The 20,537-nt window shown below is 34.5% G+C and overlaps 2 protein-coding genes across 3 annotated transcripts in view; both read right to left on the bottom strand.

The window, feature by feature from the left end:
* Window positions 1-5,983: 5,983 nt before the first annotated feature.
* The window catches only part of LOC124451967 (coiled-coil and C2 domain-containing protein 1A-like), a 56,028-nt gene continuing 41,474 nt past the window's right edge, over window positions 5,984-20,537 (bottom strand). The window contains exon 9 of the mRNA XM_047002563.1: window positions 5,984-6,574. Coding sequence (XP_046858519.1) covers window positions 6,550-6,574 — 25 coding nt within the window. The 3' untranslated portion in view covers window positions 5,984-6,549. The remainder of the gene's footprint in view (window positions 6,575-20,537) is intronic.
* Window positions 6,759-8,764, bottom strand: LOC124451366 (coiled-coil and C2 domain-containing protein 1-like). 2 transcript variants are annotated; one of them, XM_047001988.1, is made up of 4 exons: window positions 8,642-8,764; window positions 8,096-8,242; window positions 7,461-7,487; window positions 6,759-7,251 (listed from the first exon to the last, which is right to left on the bottom strand). In XM_047001988.1, the coding sequence occupies exons 1-4, from the start codon at window positions 8,747-8,749 to the stop codon at window positions 7,237-7,239; spliced, it is 297 nt and encodes a 98-aa protein (XP_046857944.1). In that variant the 5' UTR covers window positions 8,750-8,764; the 3' UTR covers window positions 6,759-7,236. The 2 variants fall into 2 exon arrangements, with proteins under 2 accessions (XP_046857944.1, XP_046857943.1); XM_047001987.1 differs by lacking the exons at window positions 6,759-7,251; window positions 7,461-7,487 and adding an exon at window positions 7,637-7,847.

The following is a 20,537-nucleotide window of genomic DNA, read 5'->3' as shown; positions in this document are numbered from 1 at the left end:
TAAAGAACCTTTATTATTGAATAAGCCATTGTAACTTACGAACACATTTCAAACATCAACTGCACTCAATTATAATTACTTAGCTATGAGAAAAAACAATGTTGATACAACAGTAAAGGATGCAATGAAAATAGTCATTAAGATAATGCTAGTCTCAGATGAGCAATGACGTTGAGAAGCACATTGTAGTTTAAAAATCTCAATCTCAAACTATCTATTATCAAGATTAATCTCTGTGTATTTGGTGTTATCATTTCTCTCTATATCATTGGGAATGTTTTGGTATAGGCATAAAACATCTCACTTCATGGTAGGGGAGAAAATTGTTGAATGGTGTGTGCTAATATTATTGTGCTAAGCGTATTACCGTGAGTAATGTAAAAATTCGTCACATTCCTCATGTTTAAAGCAATATTTTAAGTAAAAAGGACTCCTTAGTGAAATGAAAGAATCATGGAATTTTCATTATGTACGCAAATCACACTTCCATACTGTATAAAATCATCTTCATTTTCTCGCTGAGTCAGTTGATGCAGAAGATTAAAAAATTTGTCTTAGAAGATCTGACTGAGCAGAAAACTTGCGTACATATTTTTTCAAAATGTACGCCATTATATTTATTAAACGCAGTGTTTTGGGAAATATACCCAAAGGCCGAGAAATAAAAAATAAATGTGAATATTCATGATAGCTACAATAAATTATGTTATGACAAATTACTTCCTTGGCCCCAAATGTGGACACTGTTTTTTTCCAAAACAAAACGAAATGGGAGGGAAAACCGGTGTATCCGGTAAAAAACCTCCAATCAATAAAAAGATCAAAATTTAGAAAAATTTAGTAAAATTTTTGTTGTTTTAAGATGTTTCATATTTTTGTTGTTTTCAATGATCAAGATGATCTACTTTAACATGCAGCGTAGTCAGATCGTAGCTTCGTCGTTCGTATCTTAAATTTGCAAAGTGACAAAAAAAGCGGCGACAAAAAAAGCGGGCTGACTACCCTATTTATTGACACCGCAAATATTTTGTGTTTGAACAAAAGAAACGAAAACTTTAGTATAGAACAAAAAATGAAAGAGTGCAGAGTGTTAACAAAAATTTTAATGAATAGACGAAAAATAAAAACTAGTAGCAGCTCATATATAAATCATATGAAAAATTCATTCAATTCGTTGGACCTGATCATTCACCGACCAAAACAATGAAAAATAAAATGACCAAAGTGACGTAGTGGCTTGCATACAAATTATTTTTGATGTCTACTAGATTTCATTCGATCAAAATTTCTATATTGCTTCATTAAGACCTTCATTAATAGCTGGCTTTCACTCGTGTGTTTTGTCCGAAAATTTGACAATTGTGAAAATTCAGTTTTACGGAAATTTTTTAACGGTTGAATTTAAAAATGCGTTATACTGATTAATAGTATGCATAACGAAAGTCGCAAGTGGGAATCTTCCAATAAGGACGCTTGTTTCTTCGTGCTTCTGTCCAACTTGATCGTTTATTCAATGTCTAGTTATTACCCCTACAGACATAGCTACTCTGTAAAAAACACATTATAAATGTCAGCATAATGAATGAATAAAATCAGAAATTATATATTTTGAAAAGAACAAAACTTTAATACCTGATTTTCAAGCATTGTCCTGGTCCGTCTGATACAGGCGTCTTAGTAGTCTCTTCCACTTATTTCACAGCGCAGTTTTTACGTGTATACCGTCACGTGTATATCGTAACATTTTTATCTTAAAAACTCAATGAACCCTACTTGAAGCATTGCAATTTTGTTTATAAACGTTGAATAAAGTTAGTAAAAAGTAGCGAGTGAAAGCCAGCTATTTTCTCACAGCAGTTGACATCTTTTATTGACATTTTTTAGCTAATATGGGTGTTTTTCATGATTAAATTTCAAATTATTAAAATAGACTATCAGGATCCTTTTTGAATATCTCATGCAATTACTCATAGCTATAAGTTAATTTCAATACTTATCTACTCAACTTACAAACCACAGGACATAGATCTTGTTTTTCCACTCGCTTGGTTTCCATTGTCGTAGATTATAGTCCAATCATTTCAATATTAATGTTCAAATGTACAAATGCCGTTAGCCAATGTCCATTCAATATGTTTGTACCATTCCATACACAAAGTTATCAACGTAACCAATCGAGGGGCTACTGGTATTATGAATCACCATTTCGATAGATTACTGTTTACAATGCACTCTTATGGTAACTTCAAGTGAAGGAAAAGGGATCACGTCAATACCCCGGTTATATCATCACTCAAAAAATGCTTAGTGCAGATTTGATCTCCTATGATTGTCAGCTGACCACCTTTAGGTTGGCTCATATAACAATGGGGCCCATCATCATTATATGAACAAACAACTGACATCCACAAAGAATCCAAACTACAAATGAACATTTTTGGCCACGAGTCACCATGACACATGAGTAATGACAAACTAGTAAGAGTAATTGAAGTGAATGACACAGTGGTAAAAAGACTTTCACAACTCCATCCATGTGGGATCTACAATATAAGAAAATATGAAACATATGTACGACATTTCATGATGAAGAACTCTACATATGACGTTAGTTTGTGTTTTTAAATTATAATAACTTATATTACTAAGAATATATAGTAGAGAGTTGTAGAAAAATGAGCAGAAAAACAATTACGGCTCTCGTTCATTGCAAGTCTACACGTTACTCTATGAAAACTGCACTTCTATACACTCAACCACATAGTGCATTGGAGACAATTGGCAAATTCAGTGTATTTATATTCATTGCATATATTCAGTTATAACTAATGTGATATTGAAGAAACAAACCAGAAATCAGTAGCATCAATAAAAACCATTGAGATTTTCACAAGAACAATAGAGATAAATCCAAAAACAAATTATCATTTATCGTCAGTTTAGTCACTTACATTTGTAGTTTCCAGCCGTAGGATCTATTTTCATACATGATATCGAAACAAGTAGCTACGTGTGTAACACATTTCATAAGGGTTTTCCTCTCTGAAATTTATTTTTGCTTCTGCTATCAACATTTAGGATGTGATACTGACAGTATATATCTGTACATCGTGGCTTTCAAATAACTTGTCATCGATGACAGTTGAAGGCAACAACTTTATTTTGATTGCCACAATGACAAATCTTTATACTTGTCGTCTATGTGCAAAGTCTTGTTCTATCACATATGAACAACATTTACTTTCCATGACGCCTCGTGGTTTATATGTGGCTTGGAGTGAAAGTTATCTTTATAAATAGTGTTAAGCATGTCATTATATGTATTTGTTCAACATGATTGTTTAACCCTCTGGGAGCCGTGCCTTTTCAAAAGTTCTTACACATCTCGTTTGGTGATTGTCGCCTGTGAGCATCAACAGCCTCTAGAGGATTAAAACTCATTGTCTGTACTTGAAAAAATTACCGGGTATCTATCAAATCTAATTTTTAAAAATAAAACGTATTGTTGCCAAACAAAAGAATTATGCTCTCCCTACATTAATGTACGTGAAATGCTAATAGCAATTGACCATTTTTCAGCGATAATACGCCACTCATTTATTAATTAAATTTATTAAGCCTATTAAATAACGCAAACATTATGATTTTGGGCTTGAAGATGTTGGTGACGTCAATCAGAACGCCTATAAACCATTCTCAGAACCTCAAATTATCAAGATATGACTGCACGATTGTATGAAGATTTGGTCAAAATTAAAGTCTAGTTTTTAAATTCATTAAGGTCTTATGAATCCTTACTTTGTATAACGACATTAAAACGGAAAAGAATTGTAAGATTTTAACAATTTTTATATTTAAACGAATTGAACGTGGTCAAGACGTGGTCTCTTATATTGACAACTTAAGATTTGGTCACAAAATCCTAATTTAAAGATGATTTCTTTTGTTTGTGTTCAAATTGCAAATAGACCACCGTGATCCTTAATGATAACCTCATATTATTTCAAACAAAATTTAACACATATGAACTAATTTGAGTTCTATAAAACCTGGATCATGTTTTTTCATTCTCCACTTTTTAACTTTATAGAATATAGTCATTTTTCATACCTCAATGTAAATGTTCACATATACAAATGACGCTATAAAATGTTCTTTTAATAACTTTATATTATCCATTTATGGTGTAACCTCCATATTTAACCAATACAGTACAGACGTCATGGACATCCTTTCTGAACATATTTCTCACTCTAAATTAAACCTTTTTAGTCGCGAATAGTAAAATCCTTCACATTACAAAGGTTATAACAAGACCTGTTGATTTCATCCATAAATATTTCTTACTTCGCCAGTAAATACACAGTACTTACATTTCATCTCTTCAAAGTTAAAGCGACCTGACTTACGTTAACGTAAACACATACGAAGTTAAATATTTTAACGCTTCTGAAATTAAGTAAAGGCACAGAGTAATGATTATACAGAAGGGTCACTCAGGTGTACAACGCGTCCTCATGTCGACCATTATTCCAGCCAGATGATTAGGATTTCTCACTTGTTTCCATGCATTAAAATTACATGACGTCAATACTGAATAATGAATTCGAGTACATTTTGACTTAAAAATAACTTCGGATCATTTTAAAGGTTTGGAAAAGTCACAAGCTCTAATCATCTTGCTGGAATAATGGCGGCCACCATGCGCGGCATGACATGCGCGAGGACAAAATCATCAAAGGTTCCGACACGAGTGACTCTTCTGTAATTTTTATACTGTGGTAAGGGTTAGAGCATGATCACGTGTGTTCTATGGGATTAAGAGTCCCGAGGATTAGATAGAGATAATTTTATCTAATGCGAGGGACTCCTAATCCCATATGACACAAGTGATTAAGCTCTAACCGTCTAACAACATAGCCAAAGCCACGAGGGATTATTTATGGTAGTGAATTTAAGGTCCTGTCTACACGTATCCGGATTTGTTTGTACCTGCAAACATTTTTTCAGGATTCAAATCTTTACGCGTCCACACGTATGCAAATTTCATGTGTTTTTGTGTGTCCACACGTATCTGCGAAAACGATACAAGTACCCAATTATTGCTTACAGAGCATGCGCTGTTACGAATAATAAGCTGACTATAAAATGTCGAATTATCCGATAAAAGCTAGTGCATCAAGGTCATCAAAGGTAAGAATGAAGCTTTTATGTTGACAGATGATGAAGTGGATCTTTTTCTGAGATCCGTTTTAGAATATAAAATAGCAAAAATGTTTAAGAACACATTTCTGACAACTGGTATTGAAAGGAGCTTTATCAAAACTGCTCTCCTCTTTCCATAATTCTTTTGATAATTTAAGAGTGCAAAAATAAATTGCATAAACGCAACATTGCTCGAAACTAGCACAGTTAAAATCAAAAGAATGACTTTAGGCGCCATTTTAATCCATAGGATAACGCATGATAAATGTGGATTGGATTGGGACAGCGGTGAGTAGGTAGATATTACATTTCATCGATTTACGTCAGCGTTTTTAGATCATTCCGGTTAAAGTGTGTCCTCACTTGTCTGGATTTGATGCGTTTTCAAAAGTTTCCACTCTGGAGACCGTTCAGAGAAGTTTGCAGTTACAGTAGGCGTTTTCGCTGGATACGTGTGTCATATTTGCGTTTAAAGTTTCTGAAGAGTATTTTTCAACAGAAAAAATATCGAAATCCTTTGGTAATTGATAAACATACGAAATCTCGACGAATTCTTGAACAAAGAACTCTGAATATTTATCGCTGTTGTATTGTTTCTGAGGTTGCAGTACATGAAGTAGCAATTGCTACTGAATAGTGTCGTCACGGTACAATTTATGTTTAAAAAACCTTTCTCTGTCTTTCACATATGCACTCAACCTTAGAGGAAACAGAATTTAAGTACAAAAAGACACGAATAATATTTCTTCTGTTGTATAATGACTCGATGACGTCAACATTTCAACACTGAAAGTGTATTTATACATTTAAGCATGATATTTACAACTTTTTAAATAAAGTAAATGTCAACTTTTAATGAAATTGTCTGTGAATTAATTTATAATCAAGGCGACAATAAATTCCTTTTAATACAACGAACGATGGTTCACATTCTATAAAACGAATAATATTACTAAAAGTATGATGAACTTAAGGCCTGTTTCAAAGGTCGAACTTTACATAAACCAAACGCCTTAAAGACGAAAGAAAATGAGATGAACTTCCTCATTATTTTTTGTTTTAAATACGTTCTGTTCATGTAAAGTTGGACGTTTGAACTAGACCTTAGACTGTCTTAACTACTTTAGAGCATATTACAAAATCACGAGTTATTTATGTTGTGGATTTTAAATTAGTTACGAGGAAATAATCCAGATAAATATTCGACAATTTCATTTATGAGAGTTAATGTTGAAATGACACGAAATAAATATCGTAATAAATATCAAAATATAAAAAGTCTAAATTAGAAGATTTTTACACTTTTTTCATATTATTGAAATATATTAATTTTAAAGAGCATCTTTATTCAATCGTACAAACTTTAGATCTAAACAGAAAATGTGAGAAGAAAAATTATGTTTAGTTATATTATAGTTTACTTTATAATTTAACGTTGTATTAAAAATTTTAGTTTATTCATAAAAAATTTAGATTATTTCTGTGATAACTTGGTATCATATATTGCCTAAAATAAAAGATGATTAATGTACTTACTGGTTTGAATTCTTTGCTTTTCTGCCATTTTCTGGATTTTTAAGCTGTAAAAAGAAAACATTTTTGAATCATTTTAGAAACAATCCGAGTTTAAAAATAGTAAATTATTAACACAGAAAGACGCAGATCTTTCAAAGAAAAAAGGAAGATAGAAAACATTTTGCCATTAACTGATTGATACATTGATATGTATAATATATGGATAGTATTCATTGTTAAAAATTTAACGTGAAGTTGTGCAGAGTGTATGCCCCACATTTCTTTAAATATATATTGACGATGTGATCATTTTCTGCTTTCATGAGCTTTATATGTTTCCTATCGCTTTTGTTGATCTTGGACATTTAAAAAACATGAAGTGATACTTCTAGTGAAAAAATCAGATCTGATTCGTGTTCATACATAGCTACTGAAAATGGGATGTATAAGCTTGTACAAGCCGAGAAAACATAACTCAAGGGGTTGAAATTCTTCCGCTCCGGTAGATCTTCCGCTTTACGGTCTTCTTGTCTAATTGATAAAAATTTATCTTGAATCAATGCTTTGTAAAAGGAATAAAAACGCGAAAACTGTGATTTTCTACAACAAAAGTATAGTAAAGTGGGTCCTACAGCCCCCCACGAAGGTCATAAGCAAATGCGCACACTTCCGGCTTCAATTTTCCTATATTTTAAACATGGTGCACTATCCATATATTATACATATCAAAGGATTTATACCTTACTTGTTGACGAAACACTGATTGTCTAAAAAATTAAGAAAGACAACCAATTGCAAACTATTTTATAACAGCCAATACGCAACGGTGAACATTTAACGAAATACGAAGGAGGGGAGAGAATGAGGAGACATGTGACTCAGTTATATGGAAAGGAAAAAATGTCCTTGAGTTTCTGTATCCAGAATATATATTTATCTATAGTATAGCTCATGTACTTCAAATGTTTTATAGATAAACTAAAACGTCCATTTCAATATAAGACAGTTTCATTGTTGCATACAGTACGTATAACATTTTAATAAGTTTAAAAAATCCACTATTCAGTGTAACGTAATCATGGTTTCGTGCTATAAACCATTGAACTAAAATACATCTGGAACGCTACCTGTAATAGAAAAGTCAAAAAAATTCTTGAAGCCAAATTTTACACCCAGACACGCGTGTGTAGTCCATCAATTTTCAGAAACTCGAAACACTACACACGCGTGTCTGAGTGTAATCTCGCGTGTCTGAGTGTAAGATTTGGCTTCAATTATTTGCTTCAGGTAACGTTTCATGTATTTTAATTCATTGCAACAAACACAACCCTGTGAAAACTCTATATTTATACACAACTTAACTTTATATACTCACTCTATTTGTTGGTGCTACAAATGCATCTATGACCAACCATTTTTGCGTCAAGATTTCAACATCTTTATCTGTCAGAGGTTCACGAATACGTAATTTGACTTCAATCTTTCCACCAATCACCTTGCGACCTTTCTCGGGATCCATAAGCTGCAATTGTAATTAAGTCCACTTACGACAGCAATCGTTCTTACGTACGTAAATTTTGAATGGAGATAACATGTATTTTAAGTGACATTACGTATGACGCGATAATCAAATAATGGAGGTCTAACTGGAAAACTAGTTCCAGTCCTTTTTCTGCCTTTACAGATCACGTGGCAGACATTAAGAAGATGGTGAAGTTTGAAATGCTACATTGGGTAAACATGCCTATATTTGTACAAAGCTTATACTATACGCGTATAGTTCGGCATTTTAGCTTACCGAAATGTTGTCTTCAAATTTTAGCGGTGGGTGGGCGACCAGTTATATATAGTTCAATGTTTTAAACACAGTTTCTGCAATTATTAATTCATAAAGTTCAAAAAAATACCACACATTACTTACATTAAGATATTCGTGAATTTCACATCTTTTATCAAACGGTGATAACTTAAGAGAAGCTTGACCCAGCGTCTTGTCTCCTTTCAGAAATCCTCTAAATGGTTTGAACATTTACTGACGATAAAAAATATTTCACATAATGTAAAACAATGAAACATCCATCTCACGTACGACAAACCTGTTGTATTTTATTTCAAATTTCACACTTTGTCGTCGAAATATTCACGCCAACGATCGGTTTTTTCTGTCGATAGATATCTTAAACTTTTGATCAAATTCTATACGAAAAAACAGCGTAATTGATAATCGATGTAGAATAATGAATTTAATGAGGGGGAAAGGTTCATCATCATCATCATCATGCAGTCAGTCGTAAGCGACGAGGACTGTTCTATGGTTGGATTGAAGCTCTCCAGGCCGGTCTGTTCTCAGCCAGTTGCTTCCAGGTTGTCACGTTGATGTCTCTCCTCTTTAGGTTTCGTTTCATGACATCTTTGAGTCTGAGTCGAGGTCGGCCTTGGTTTCGTTTCCCTTCTGCTAGTTGGCTGTACAATAGCTGGCGTGGTAAACGAGATCTCTCCATACGATGGACATGACCAATCCATCTTAAATTCTTTTGAATCAGCATGTCAGCCATGTGTGGCAGGTCAGTCAGACGGAGAATCTTAGCATTTGCGATCTTGTCCCGCCATGATATCTTCAGAATGTCCCGCAGTTGTCTCATCATATACGCACTCAGTTTCTTCACTTGAAGCCTGTAGATTGTCCATGTCTCTGCTCCATAAAGGAGTGTTGTCAGCACCACCGCCTGATAGACCTTGGCTTTAACTCTGGTCGAGACATGCTTATTTTGCCACAGCCGATCGTTTAGTTGACTGAACGCTGCACTCGCCCTTCCCATTCTGTTCCTCAGCTCCTTTTCAATCTTAGCATTGCTGGAGATTGTACTACCCAGGTAGTTGAAGTCTGTGGTCTGGACAAGAGGCTGTCCGTCTATGGTGATTGCACAGGGTTTTGGGGGAGGGAGTAGAAGCTTTACTGGCTGGTAGAGGCACTCAGTCTTTTTGATGTTTATCTTGAGGCTAAACATAGCGGCAGCTTGTGCAAATTTGTCCACCAATGCCTGCATCTCTGCTGCACTGTGAGCAACCAGAGCACAGTCGTCTGCAAAAAGCATATCTCTGACAAGCTGACGTGTTGTGCGTGTCTTTGCTTTGAAGTGTGAGGCGTTGAATAGGTTCCCATCATGTCTAGTCTGGATGTAGATACCTTCCCTTGTGTCCTCGAAGGCAACCTCCAGCATGGCAGCCAGGTAGAATGAGAACAGTGTCGGAGCCAGCACACACCCTTGCTTTACACCTGTTGAGACAGCGAATCCCTCAGAGCAGTCGCTCCCACGAGTGACTTTAGCTTGCATTCCTTCGTGAAACGCTTTCACGAGATTGATAATCTTATCAGTACAGCCAAACTTTTTCAGTACTGCCCACAAGCCGCCTCTAGGGACAGTGTCAAAGGCCTTAGTAAAGTCTATGAAAACTGCATAGAGGGGCATATTCTGTTCAGTGCATTTCTCCTGAACCTGTCGTAGGCTGAATATCATATCCATGGTACTCCGCCCACTCCGAAATCCACTCTGGGTCTCAGGAATTACTCTGGGACTTATCATTTCGTTCAGACGATTGAGGAGTATTCGAGCCATCACCTTCCCAGCGATTGAGAGTAGAGAAATGCCGCGATAGTTGCCGCACTCTACGACTGCCTTTCTTGAATATAGGGACTATATTCGCGTCCTTCCAATCTTGTGGAATCTTCTCTCCTATCCAGGAATCTCCGATCACATCTAGCAGCCTCTCTTTGAGTGTTGTACCACCATACTTCCATACTTCTGCAGGTATCCCACAACATCCAGGAGCTTTGTTTTCCTTAGTTGCTGCGATCGCCTTCAGAAGTTCATCCATCTTTTGGGGCTCATCCAGTACGTGGACTGTTGGACGTTGGGTGATGCTCGCAAGAGCAGCACTATCCACGTTTCCAGGCAGATTTAACAACTGGTCGAAGTGCTGAGCAAATCTTTCCAGCATCTTCTTGTTGTCTGTCAACACAGTCTCTCCATCAAGAGCGAGCAGTTGGGCAGTACCTCTCTTTTGTGGGCCATATACTTCTCTAAGACCTCCATAGAAGGACTTCATGTCGTTTTCTGCTGCGGCGTGCTGCAGTTCCTCTGCTTTAGTCTCCCACCACTGAGACTTCTTCTGTCGGGTGTACTTCTGTAGTTTGCTGCGTGCTGATGCAAGGTTTGCCCTGGTAGACCTGGTGTTTACAGTCAGCTGTCTTGCTTTTGCCTGGTTCCTCTCCTCTAGTAGTCTGTTTAGCTCCTCGTCTGTTTCGTCAAACCAGTCCTGGTGCTTGCGTTTCGGTTTGCCTAGGATTTCTTTTGCTGTATTAAATACTGTATCCCTTAACGTCTCCCACTTCCCTACAACATCCGAGTCTCCTGTTGTGCTCTGCTGTAGTGATGTTGTCATACTTCTCTGAAAGTCTTTGCGCACGCTGTCACACTTCAGTCTGGCCACGTTGAGATTGTACCTGTGCTGTCCTCCAGTTTTCTTGACTTGTTTCCTTAGTGAGAAGGCGATTTTGGACAGCACCATGTTATGATCTGTGTTGCAATCAGCCCCTCTAAATGCTCTGGTGTTGACTATGTCCCTCTGGTCTCTCTGCCTAGTGATCACGTAGTCGATGAGGTGCCAGTGCTTAGACCTCGGGTGCATCCATGTCGTCTTGTGGGTGTGCTTATGCTTGAAAACAGTGTTGGTAATCACCAGACCATATTCAGAGCACAAGGCTAGAAGAAGTTCTCCATTGGTGTTGCACTTGCCCACGCCATAATGTCCCAATACTCCAGGCCAGTTTTCCACTTCATCTCCAACTCTGGCATTTAAGTCTGGGGAAGGTTCTAGCATATCAAAAAAGCTTACAACCACAACATTGGATATTATTGACGTCTCGAGAACTGAAGTATAACGACCATTCTGTCCCTTGTAAAAATACTCCTCCCCAGTCCCCATTGCCACTCCAAAAACCACAACATAGGATATTAATGACGTCATGAGTACATAAGTAACACGACCATTCTGTCCATAGCATTGCAGTAAAATACATGTAACGCTACCTGTAATGCAAAACCCTAATAATTTTTTGAAGCCGTGAATTTACCCACGACACGCGAGACTTTACCCCAGACACGGGTGTGTAGTCAATCAATTATTATTCCGCGAGAGAATCTCAAAACACTGGCCGTCCAGTTATATATAGTTCAATGTTTTAAACACAGTTTCTGCAATTATTAACTCATAAAGTTCAAAAAAATACCACACATTACTTACATTAAGATATTCGTGAATTTCACAATTTCACGCGTGTGTAGTCAATCAATTATTATTCCGCGAGAGAATCTCGAAACACTAAACACGCGTGTCTGGGGTAAAATCTCGCGGGTCTGGCGTAAGATATGGCTTCAATTATTTGCTTGAGGTAGCGTTCCACGTATTTTAGTTCAATGGTCCATAGTAAATCAACTCCTTCCCAGTTCCCACTCACCCTCAATACAAGATCATGCAGGGATCCAATGCTGTACGATATCATTCATTTCGAATAAAACTTACCAGGATTAATGTTTTGTTTGATGGTTTCCGTGAAGCCAGTTTGAGGTTGATCCTAAAGTTGAGTGATTTTAAAATTTAGTGTAGATAAATAACATTGATTTAAGAAAAAGTGAGAAAGTGTTTGTTAAATGAGCAAAATTTGTCGTTTGCAAAACATAGAATTTGTTCAACGGTAATGAGAACAACTGCTGAACAATGATTTTATTGTCTAACAAAATTGTTAACAATGCTTCCATTGTTTGTCACAATTGCTCGTTCTTGTGTTGAGTCTAATCATGCAAAGATGTCTATTCACAGTCATGTTGGTGAATCATTGTAGTGTGAATGTGATTTTTTTTATAAAATAAACACAATGAAACACGTGCGCTGATTGGTCTAGAGTCGTGTTTGCATTAAACTGTGCAAACGGTCTCGGGCTTGCACTGATTCGCTCTCAAAGGTCTACTTGGTTTGCATAAGCCTGTGCAAACACAGTAAACATCTTTTATTTCTTAAATGAAACATAAACCAACTTACGTTTGGAAAGGGAAATTCATAGGACACATACACTTTCATATCGTCTTTGTTGTAACCTTGAAGTATAATGAAATTTTTTAAAGATTGATTTTTAAGGTTTATAGATGTATGTATCAGATCAAACATTCATTGCTTGACCTGACACTTATTAATCCTCTAGACACCTTATTAATCCACTATATTTTATCCTAAATCCTAAGCACAAAAGATTTTAATCCAATTCAACAATAATGAAGAAAAGACATATCTACCTGAAGGAAGTGGAATATTGATGCATTTGACGATTCTTAATTCACAATCCTGGTCACCCAAATCTGTATTCAATCTGTCAGGTTGAAAACAAATAAACATAAAATAATTATGTTAGTGTTCGTTGGCTAAACTGTCAGGTTGAGAATAAAATAAAGATAAAATAATTATGTTAGTGTTTGTTGGCTAAACTGTCAGGTTGAGAATAAAATAAACATAAAATAATTATGTTAGTGTTTGTTGGCTAAACTGTCAGGTTGAGAATAAAATAAACATAAAATAATTATATTAGTGTTCGTTGGCTAAACTGTCAGGTTGAGAATAAAATAAACATAAAATAAATATGTTAAGGTTTGTTGGCTAAACTGTCAGGTTGAAAATAAAATAAACATAAAATAATTATGTTAGTGTTTGTTGGCTAAACTGTCAGGTTGAGAATAAAATAAACATAAAATAATTATGTTAGTGTTCGTTGGCTAAACTGTCAGGTTGAGAATAAAATAAACATAAAATAATTATGTTAGTGTTTGTTGGCTAAACTGTCAGGTTGAGAATAAAATAAACATAAAATAATTATGTTAGTGTTTGTTGGCTAAACTGTCAGGTTGAGAATAAAATAAACATAAAATAATTATATTAGTGTTCGTTGGCTAAACTGTCAGGTTGAGAATAAAATAAACATAAAATAAATATGTTAAGGTTTGTTGGCTAAACTGTCAGGTTGAAAATAAAATAAACATAAAATAATTATGTTAGTGTTTGTTCGCTAAACTGTCAGGTTGAAAACAAAATAAACATAAAATAATTATGTTAGTGTTCGTTGGCTAAACTGTCAGGTTGAGAATAAAATAAACATAAAATAATTATGTTAGTGTTTGTTGGCTAAACTGTCAGGTTGAGAATAAAATAAACATAAAATAATTATGTTAGTGTTTGTTGGCTAAACTGTCAGGTTGAGAATAAAATAAACATAAAATAATTATATTAGTGTTTGTTGGCTAAACTGTCAGGTTGAGAATAAAATAAACATAAAATAATTATGTTAGTGTTTGTTAGTTAAAGGTGTTCGTGAAATTACTGCACTAAAAGCAACAAATAAAACTAACTTTACATACAGTAGCGTAGTCAGTCTTTGAATTTAGTCACTCTAACCAAATGTTAGAACATTATTATTTGTGAACTTAATGTTGGGGTGTTGATGGTTTAAGTAGGTAAGAAAGAGTTGAACAGGGTTTAGATAGGTGAGAAAGGGTTTCATAGGGTTTAGATAGGTGAGAAAGGGTTTCATAGGGTTTAGATACATCGGTGAGAAAGGGTTGCACAGGGTTTAGATAGGTGAGAAAGGGTAACAAAAAGTAACATGACTTGACTCGAGTAACATGACTTGACTCGCGAATGTCGAATGGCGAGTGGGCGAGTCACTCTCGAGTGTGAGAAGTTTGCGAGTGAATAAATAATTCGCTGTTTACGAGTGAATCGAAATAACTCGCAAAAATTTCTTTCTCCAGTATTTGAAATTGACAAACATAATCTTAAGTGTAGTGACAAGTAAAATTCGTTGAACATTTTGAAGGCAACGGTTTTATATCTTTTTATGAAACGTGGGAGCAAAACGACTATTCATTTGAAGTAATATCTCAGGACCTAATGACGTTAAAAACTTTTGAATTTTTTAGAAAAGCATTTTAATAACTTCACATTTTTCATGGCAAAAACGTTATCCGTAAAGCGGTAGAGACCATAAAGAAATGTAAAGTAAATGGCACGCAATCAATGAGTAAATTGAAATAGCGCTCAAACATTTTCTTCTAACAGTCTTAGATTATAGACATATATAATCTTAGGAAAGAATGCATTAAAAAGACAAATATTCTTTTAAAGCCAAATATTTAAGAAATGTAGCTATGCGATGAGTGTACGTATAATCTTTTGAATTCGGTTCTGAAAGAACTTCGTTGACCTGGAGGTTTGGATGTAGTCGCTATTGATATAAAAGCCATAGACATTTAATAGCAAGAACGATATAAGACCACGTGTATAGTAAATGGCTAGAACTTTTGCGAGTCACTTGCCAGTAGAAATGTTTCAAATATGAGATTGGTTTCTGAGACAATTTCATTGACTTCACGTCGACAAAAATGAATGAGATGGTGTGATTTTACTTGTCAATACACTTAAGATTATGTTTGTCAATTTCAAATACTGGAGAAAAAAATCTTTGCAAGATATTTCGATTCACTCGCAAACTTCTCACACTCGAGAGAGACTCGCAATTAACTCGCCATTCGATACTCACGAGTTAAGTCATGATACTCGAGGTCCGTACTGTAGGGTTTAAATACATAGGTGAGAAAGGATTGCACAGGGTTTAGATAGGCGAGAAAGCGTTGCACACAATCACCATGACTCTTCTCCTTGTTCCTCACCCTAACAAATCCCTCACCTTAAGTATTATCAAAACCCTATTTATCCTAAGCCCACCCTACAGTGTCCAACACTGAAAGAAATTACGCCAAATTATGAAATCTCAATTGACATTAAGAGCAGAATGTAAAACGCTATTTCTAGTTCGAAATTTATTCAAAATCCACTCAAAATAATAGAAAAGAGAAAATACATTCCCTCAATGGTTTTTAAAGATTAAAATAAACACAGTAAGATAATAATCACCTGACGTTATGAAATGTTCTGTTTTCATAATGATAACGTGGAGGAGGATTACCATGTTTGAAAGAACTTTGTAAAGAATCGTAATCATGTCGACAGTTTATCTCCAATTTCTCAAGCCTTAAATAAAAGTAGAAATAAGTACAAAATATCTCAAATGTTTCGAAAGGTTCTACTTTCTTGTGATTGTAAGCTCCCCCTCATTTCGTAAAAATCCCCCCAGGAAAAAAGAAACTAACAGAGAGAAGCAAATCGAGATTTCACCTCTATATAGATTGGCCAGAAGGACTGGGTCCAGTTATTTCATGATTATGTACACACCCCAGGGTGGCAGCAATAACATGAAAAAAATGAGCAACTAAAAACATTACTTTGGACAATACACAATTGACATTCACACACAGACAAATTTCCTGTACACAAAATATATGATGACGTATGAACCTGACAACAAATATGGAAAACCTGACTTTTACTCCTCACTTTACTCTGGAGATGACTACCACTAAGAATTACAAAACATCAATTAACATCAACAACAACAATCCTTCTCATGACTGCACAAATCTGAACAATCTACATCTACAAACATGTAACAATACTCCAAGGTTTAAATAATTCTCTTTATTACAACCAAACAATTATATATTAGTACAGACTAGTGGCTACTGATATGAATGCCATCTTTAAAATATAAAATTTTACATGACAAATTAGAACAGATAAATAAACTATATATTTAGAGTTTGAATATCTGAGAATGCAGACAAGAAAATGTTTTCAAATGCACTTCATTATCAAATAATGCATTGATAATATGTACAGTAAAATACAGATTTGTGTTTGTATTCATGTCTTTTAGTATTTTCCAGTGATTTATCACTTATGACATAAGTTTAAAACTATGTCTACATCAATGGAATGGAATTTGAAACCATATCCATATCAAACTACTCTACTATTTGTATTGTACGAACGGGAAAAGAAATTTTATGCTACAAAGAATTTTACATAAAAAATACTTTACTAGCAAGTATACTTACCCTTTATCAATCAGCTTGCACTATTTTGATGAGAAAATAATACAAAATCGGCATCATGAATTTTTATATTTCTTGATTCTGGTACGTTACAAAAATATGACAATATCAACTTCTTAAATACAGCTAAATATCCTACGGCCATTTAATACTTCCATTGTTACTACAAGACTATACATATGTGGAGGAAAGAAAATTATCAAAGAATGTTTTGGATCTTTCAAAATGTTACAACTGTCTGTTTAATAGTCTGTTCACACTTTATATGTTCTTTTGAGTTTATTATCTAAGGTGAACTGTTTGTTTTTGTATTTATATGAATGGAGCAGTGAAGGTGTTCATATGCACAAAACAATTGGTTTTTTGCAAAATTTTGAACCTCACATGAAAAATTTACAACAAAAATTCAACAAGGTAATTAAAGTAATATCAACTCAGTCATACTTTCAAAACTAGCGATAAACTATGGCTATGCAAAGAATTAATTAAAAGCTACACTCTCGAAGAGTTCACAAAAAATTTACACAAACTGTACGACCAAAATAAGGAAAATGAAAGAATTTTGCTACGAGTTATCAATGACAATGAATGAATGTCGATGATGCCACGTTCGCATTATTTTGTCGAGCTATGAACTATAACAATATTCTCTGTTTAAGTTTTTATTAAGTAAATAGTGATGTCGGATGACTAGATTTAGAACATTGAGTTTTGATGTCGTTAAACATTCACGGTGTACATTAAAAAAACACAATTGATTTTATTAAACTTTCTGATGATCAGTGAAAGACTCTCAATGAAAACAAAAGGTTTTCAAAGAAATAAATGATCATAAAGTTCCGAAATTTTCATAGCGTGACTAAACTTGAGAACTGACTACGCTACTTAACACAATCGCTTTTATAGAAAAATGATCGATGGTATTTCAAATATTAGTTGTTTATATAAATACCTTGGTAGAAGCTTTCAAACTTTGGATGTACTTGTCTTCTTTGGCATAAGAGAAAACTTCAAGCAAAGTAGAAATGATTAAATATGGTTTATTACATTGAAACAAGAAGGAAAACTTTCTCCCTCAAATAAAAATGAAAATAACAAATTAGTAACAGGAAACATTGAGTTGCCGTACTTCATGTAAGAAAAGATATAATATCTTTTAACAAAGGCTCCTTTGATGAGGTATTGGCTTCTCTGCACTAGGTTAAATTAATTTCTCATTTGGCATTTTCCGGGTTTTTTTAAGTACTTTCAGTAAGATATGTTAGTTAAGTTGTAAAGGTTACAAACGTCGGTATCTTTGGTTAAAATGGTTGAACGAGCATGCAGATTTTGTTCGAGTGGTCTCCTTTGATTTTGGTAAAACCTTTGATTTAGTTTCAAATAACGTCGTAGTTTAACCATTGAAGACAGAAAGTGAGAATTAATAATCTTCAATATTTTAATCAAGAAATTATTATTCAAAACATTTTAATTACTTAATTCAAAAGAACTTATGTCAAAATCGTAAAAGTGTTATTTATTTTCATCACAGTTATTGACATGACGTCATGATGACGTTTTTACATACGGGAATTGTTGACAGTATATAACATTTTGTTTCTTTAAAGTGGTACTAAGACGAAAACTGAACGTTAAAAAATCATCGATTTTAGCATTCAATAGTTTAAACACATATCAATTATTGCTTTCGTAAAATTTAAGCAAAAATAATAGTATAACGAGGGAGTTATGAACATTTGAAATGTCTAATTTTCATGTCCGCCATTAAAATCGGCCATTTTGAATATTTGCAATCAGCAAAGGTCTGTGACGTCATAGTCTTAACACGGAGAGAAGCGCACATTGGAAAGTATACAAAGTAATACATAAATAGAGCAAAAAAATGTCAAATTCATCGAGATCTAGCTCGCTTTCTGAGTCTTCGATCGAGACAAATGCATTGGTTTCTTCATCGGAATTCATGACGGCAAATTCGGACGAATCTAATTCGGAAATTTTGCCATTTGCCGATAATATTGAACCGCTTGCTTCGCCCGATGAAATTGCTGAGTACGAAGCTGCAGTCGCAGAAGAACGGCGGGTTGAAGACATGCTGCAGCATCGTTTTGATGCCCGTGTTGATGTTTCTTCATGGTAAGATGTCATTCTTAGTGTTTTACTTTGATCTGAATCGTTTGCCGTTAGCTATGATAACTTTATGGAAACATACAATTTGGCCAATATTAAATGTGTGAATGTGGCCATTGTTCGTTGGATCTTGTTGTCAACCCTCAAGAGTGCCGATGCTGCATGGAAATAGAGCAATGCCGTGGTAAAATGTATCAGTTCGAAATCGATGAAAGGAAATGCATTTTGATCACCCTGGCTTTAACGAAGTTTGCCTGAACGAATTTGTTCTTCAAGCAGCTTCGTTAGGTTTAAAGACCAAAGGTCATCGCATGATACAGACACTTCATTTTGTATTTCCTTTAAAACCTTAGTATAAATGTATATTATATATTGAAAGTTTGCCTGGATGTATTATTGGTTCTCTCAATTTGTGAAAATTTATCATCTGCAATAAGAAAACAATCATCCGAGAAGTGATTCGAACAAATCATAAATCGAATTTCGCGCGAACTCGGATTAAAGTTTGCGCGCTTCGTCTCAACAAATTTAACCCAAATTCTTCTTAAAGACTCGTCGTTTGGGCTTTTATGTAATGAAATGCCTGTACTTCTATCAGACGTATTACTGCAATCTTGCACGACACAGCGTGTTGAAGGCATGTTAAAAAATTGAGTTATACAACCTTTTATATCTCTATTTGTATATAGTGTTATAATGTAAACAGCCGCGAGCTAAGACTATGACGTCACAAGCACCTTCCTTCTTGAAAATTCAAATATGGCGCATTTTAATGGCGGCTCTTAAAGTACAAGTTTTATCGCTACGTAACTCGAGCAGCATTAAATACATTGCGCTAAAATTTCGCCAGAAGAGATTTTTTTACATACACTATTAATCTATGAAAAAAAAACGGGAGGCAAAATTTTCGTTTTAGTACCACTTTAAGTTCATATGTACATAATAAAGGAACAAAAACGATCTCTCAAAGACTCTCATATTTTTCAACTAATGACCGCAAAACCCAAATGGTGTTTTTATACATGTGAATTTTGAACAGCATACAAAACCCATTTCCACGACATTAAATTGTATTTACAGTTCTTGAAAGCATGTCTAAAGAAAGTCACTCTATAATTTCATCAAAAGAATCTTCATCTACAACAACACCATATTATCAAATGACTCACAATGAATGAGTTGTCGACATTCTTCCATTTCTATGTAGTGAACGTCTTATTTATAATATTATAAAATAACCGCAAGAATTTAAGCAATTTCACTATCGAGAGCTATGATCTATAAGAGGACAAACGCACGGAATTGAGGTAACAGAAAATTCCTTATTTTTAAATGACAAACGAATGGAGAATTTATTTGAATATTTACCTGAATATATCCCTGAATGGGCAAATAAAGAAATCAAGAATGCTCAGTTGAAGCATAGGACGTATTTGAGCAAAAACAAAAGAAAAAATCCGGTTTTCAAACATTGATTTGCCCCGGCGGCACGTGGCCACTCAGTTTTTATCACAATGACGTCATACCCGTGTATCTATAACTGCATAGACAACGGTTAAATGTTATCTATTTGTTAAATAAAAATAACCAAATTATCTAACCATACATTTTTATTAAAAAGTAAATCATCAACAT

This window comes from Xenia sp. Carnegie-2017, unplaced genomic scaffold, assembly GCF_021976095.1.
Source record: "Xenia sp. Carnegie-2017 unplaced genomic scaffold, XeniaSp_v1 HiC_scaffold_24, whole genome shotgun sequence".
Classification (NCBI taxonomy): Eukaryota; Metazoa; Cnidaria; class Anthozoa; order Malacalcyonacea; family Xeniidae; genus Xenia; species Xenia sp. Carnegie-2017.
The sequence above is the reverse complement of the archived record's forward strand: the minus strand, read 5'-3'. Positions and strand labels throughout refer to the sequence as shown.